This window comes from Cladophialophora immunda (genome assembly GCF_000835495.1).
Source record: "Cladophialophora immunda strain CBS 83496 unplaced genomic scaffold supercont1.200, whole genome shotgun sequence".
Lineage (NCBI taxonomy): Eukaryota > Fungi > Ascomycota > Eurotiomycetes > Chaetothyriales > Herpotrichiellaceae > Cladophialophora > Cladophialophora immunda.
In genome coordinates, this window is record NW_015622740.1 from 1 (window position 1) to 2,158 (window position 2,158).

The window sequence follows — 2,158 nt, forward strand, 5'->3', positions numbered from 1 at the left end:
CTTCCTGGCACCTAGCATTTTGTATATAGACGTTCAGACCTAGCCTGAGGGCAGGCACAGGTAGACAGACCAATCCATGACCTATTCACGATCCTGCTAGGTCAACAAGATCCCATCTATCATATCTGCATTGCATAACGAAGTCATGTATATCCAGGGTTGATGTGGAAATATTGTTCGCGCACAACTGAGCTTCTCGGCTAGTCCTTCCACACATTTTAGACATTCTTGAGGCATTCAATCACTAGAGCGTCGCATGTTGCTTGAGGTAGACATAGCGATGGCGGGTCGATTTGTCTGAAGATCGTCTTGAAAAGACATAAAATTCGACCGGAAGGCCAGGCATGGCTCTGGAAAGAAGAATGTGCGCAACCCGTGAGGGGTTGCCTCACCAGGCACAAATGCTGTTTGAAGCAGGGGGGAAGCACCATATCTCTCCTACTAAAGCGCAATTTCAAGATGTGTATATTTTTCACAAGACCTTAGGCCACCACTTCATTTTCGTGGCTGAGGCTTTGACCCGGTCAAGCAGCGGCTAATCGCCGAGGCGCCAAGTTTTGTGGCGCTTTCGTGCTGCGTCACCCGTGGGTCTGCATGGGCGGTTGCCTTGTGCTGCGCCTAGGAGGTAAGGCTGTGCGAAATCGCGCAATCCTGAGCCTGCAACGAAGCAGGTTGCGTTCATCACCTGTAGTCGTCGCTATTTCTCACCTCACAATCTGTTCTGATTGAGTTGGCTAGCATGTCTGCCACTATTCCAGGGGCATGGCCAACAAACGATGCCTTGGCAGAGGAGAGTTCGCCGAGTCATCCAAACCCGCAACACTTGCAGGCTCTCCGCGAATATCTTAATGACAGCGACTTACGAATCTTTCTGGGCGCTCGAGTGATTATTAAGCTTGCTAGAATGGCTGTCAATGTGAGTACTTCATTCGGTTGACTGGCTATGGTAACTTACAAGTACAGACCAGAATTGCTGTTGTTGACGAACTTCCTGAAGACTACAATTTTTTCCGCCAGCCGATCGTGAGTAAGATTGGGCGCGATACCCAGATAGATCCAAATCATTATTGGATCGCGATCGGCACATCAGACGAGATTATGACGCTACAGAAGAAGGGTCCGGCCGCACACCATGTCGAAATTTTGCGGTCTAGCTCGCTGTGGCAAATGAAGTTTTTCCTCGTAACTAGAGAAGAGAAGAGCTGGTGGAATCCAATCGGTTTCTCGTCGTTTCCACATATGGCTATCGAACTTCAAAGTTGGAGTTCTCAAGCAATCCATTGTTCCCATCTAGTGGCATGGTTGATGAATCTAAAGCGGTACTTTGAAAACTTCGATAGCAGCAGCCTTGTATTGACAGAAGGTGAGCTCAATACTGTGGAGGTATCCCTGGCTGCGACATAAGAATCTAATAGAGTCATCGACGGTTTACACAATATAGTCAAGTGGTATGCTGCTATTGTCAAGGGGTTGACAGAGAAAGGACGCCTAAATACTCAGTCTTTGGCCGGCAACATTCAATGACCAATGAAAAGTCTGGAAATCTGGTCGATTTTGCGATCTCGGCTTTGCCAAAACTGATTGTGGTCAATTTCCTATCGAGCAGCTTCGAACAAAGTATCAAGCGACGCCCTTCGGGGAGCCTTCACGGGTCAAAAATCTCCTTGGCTGTGGAAAGCGATCGAATGTAGCGATTGACTTATGGTCGCGGTCACGACTCCACAGCTTCAAACGAAGAGCTTAACTCAGATCTCTTTTGGGTCACGCTATTTCGATATAGTCGTTAAAGCGACGATGACAGAACACGTGCTTTGTTTGCCAATATCGTGCTTGATTCTGGGTTCCATCGCGTGCAGACTTCTCGTGAGTCTGCCTCTTTCATCTCTTGTTCCTGTTTAGAGCCGATTGTGTGAGTGGAAAGTCGTCACTTCTAGCCGATAGTGCCGCAAGAATTCTTTATTGTTACATTGGCCCGTAGTTTAGGTAGTCCCCTCGCGCTTGACATTGGCATGGTGTTTCAAAGTAAGTCTCCCCCAGTACGCCACTCCTGCCTTTCTGTTTGATGATGGAGGGAGGTGTTGCGCCTGAAACAGTTGCCGTTTTACACGCGCTTCAGGCGTTACCTGATTGCGCCTAGTGCCAGGAGGTCTTGCGACAT

At 48.4% G+C, this 2,158-nt stretch overlaps 1 protein-coding gene across 2 annotated transcripts; it reads left to right on the plus strand.

The window, feature by feature from the left end:
• Window positions 1–671: 671 nt before the first annotated feature.
• Window positions 672–1,820, plus strand: PV07_12841. Of its 2 annotated transcripts, XM_016400410.1 has the most exons (3): window positions 672–916; window positions 964–1,363; window positions 1,442–1,820. In XM_016400410.1, exons 1-3 carry the CDS (start codon window positions 740–742, stop codon window positions 1,522–1,524), a joined length of 660 nt encoding a protein of 219 aa, XP_016241943.1. In that variant the 5' UTR covers window positions 672–739; the 3' UTR covers window positions 1,525–1,820. The 2 variants fall into 2 exon arrangements, with proteins under 2 accessions (XP_016241943.1, XP_016241944.1); XM_016400411.1 differs by having other exon boundaries at window positions 964–1,820.
• Window positions 1,821–2,158: the final 338 nt, after the last annotated feature.

Excerpts from the sequence above, each read along its gene's own strand:
- PV07_12841 (XM_016400410.1), top strand. The coding sequence starts at position 740 with ATGTCTGCCACTATTCCAGGGGCATGGCCAACAAACGATGCCTTGGCA. Across the intron at positions 917-963 it reads TTGCTAGAATGGCTGTCAAT|ACCAGAATTGCTGTTGTTGA; the intron begins GTGAGTACTTCA and ends TTACAAGTACAG. Across the intron at positions 1,364-1,441 it reads CAGCCTTGTATTGACAGAAG|TCAAGTGGTATGCTGCTATT; the intron begins GTGAGCTCAATA and ends TACACAATATAG.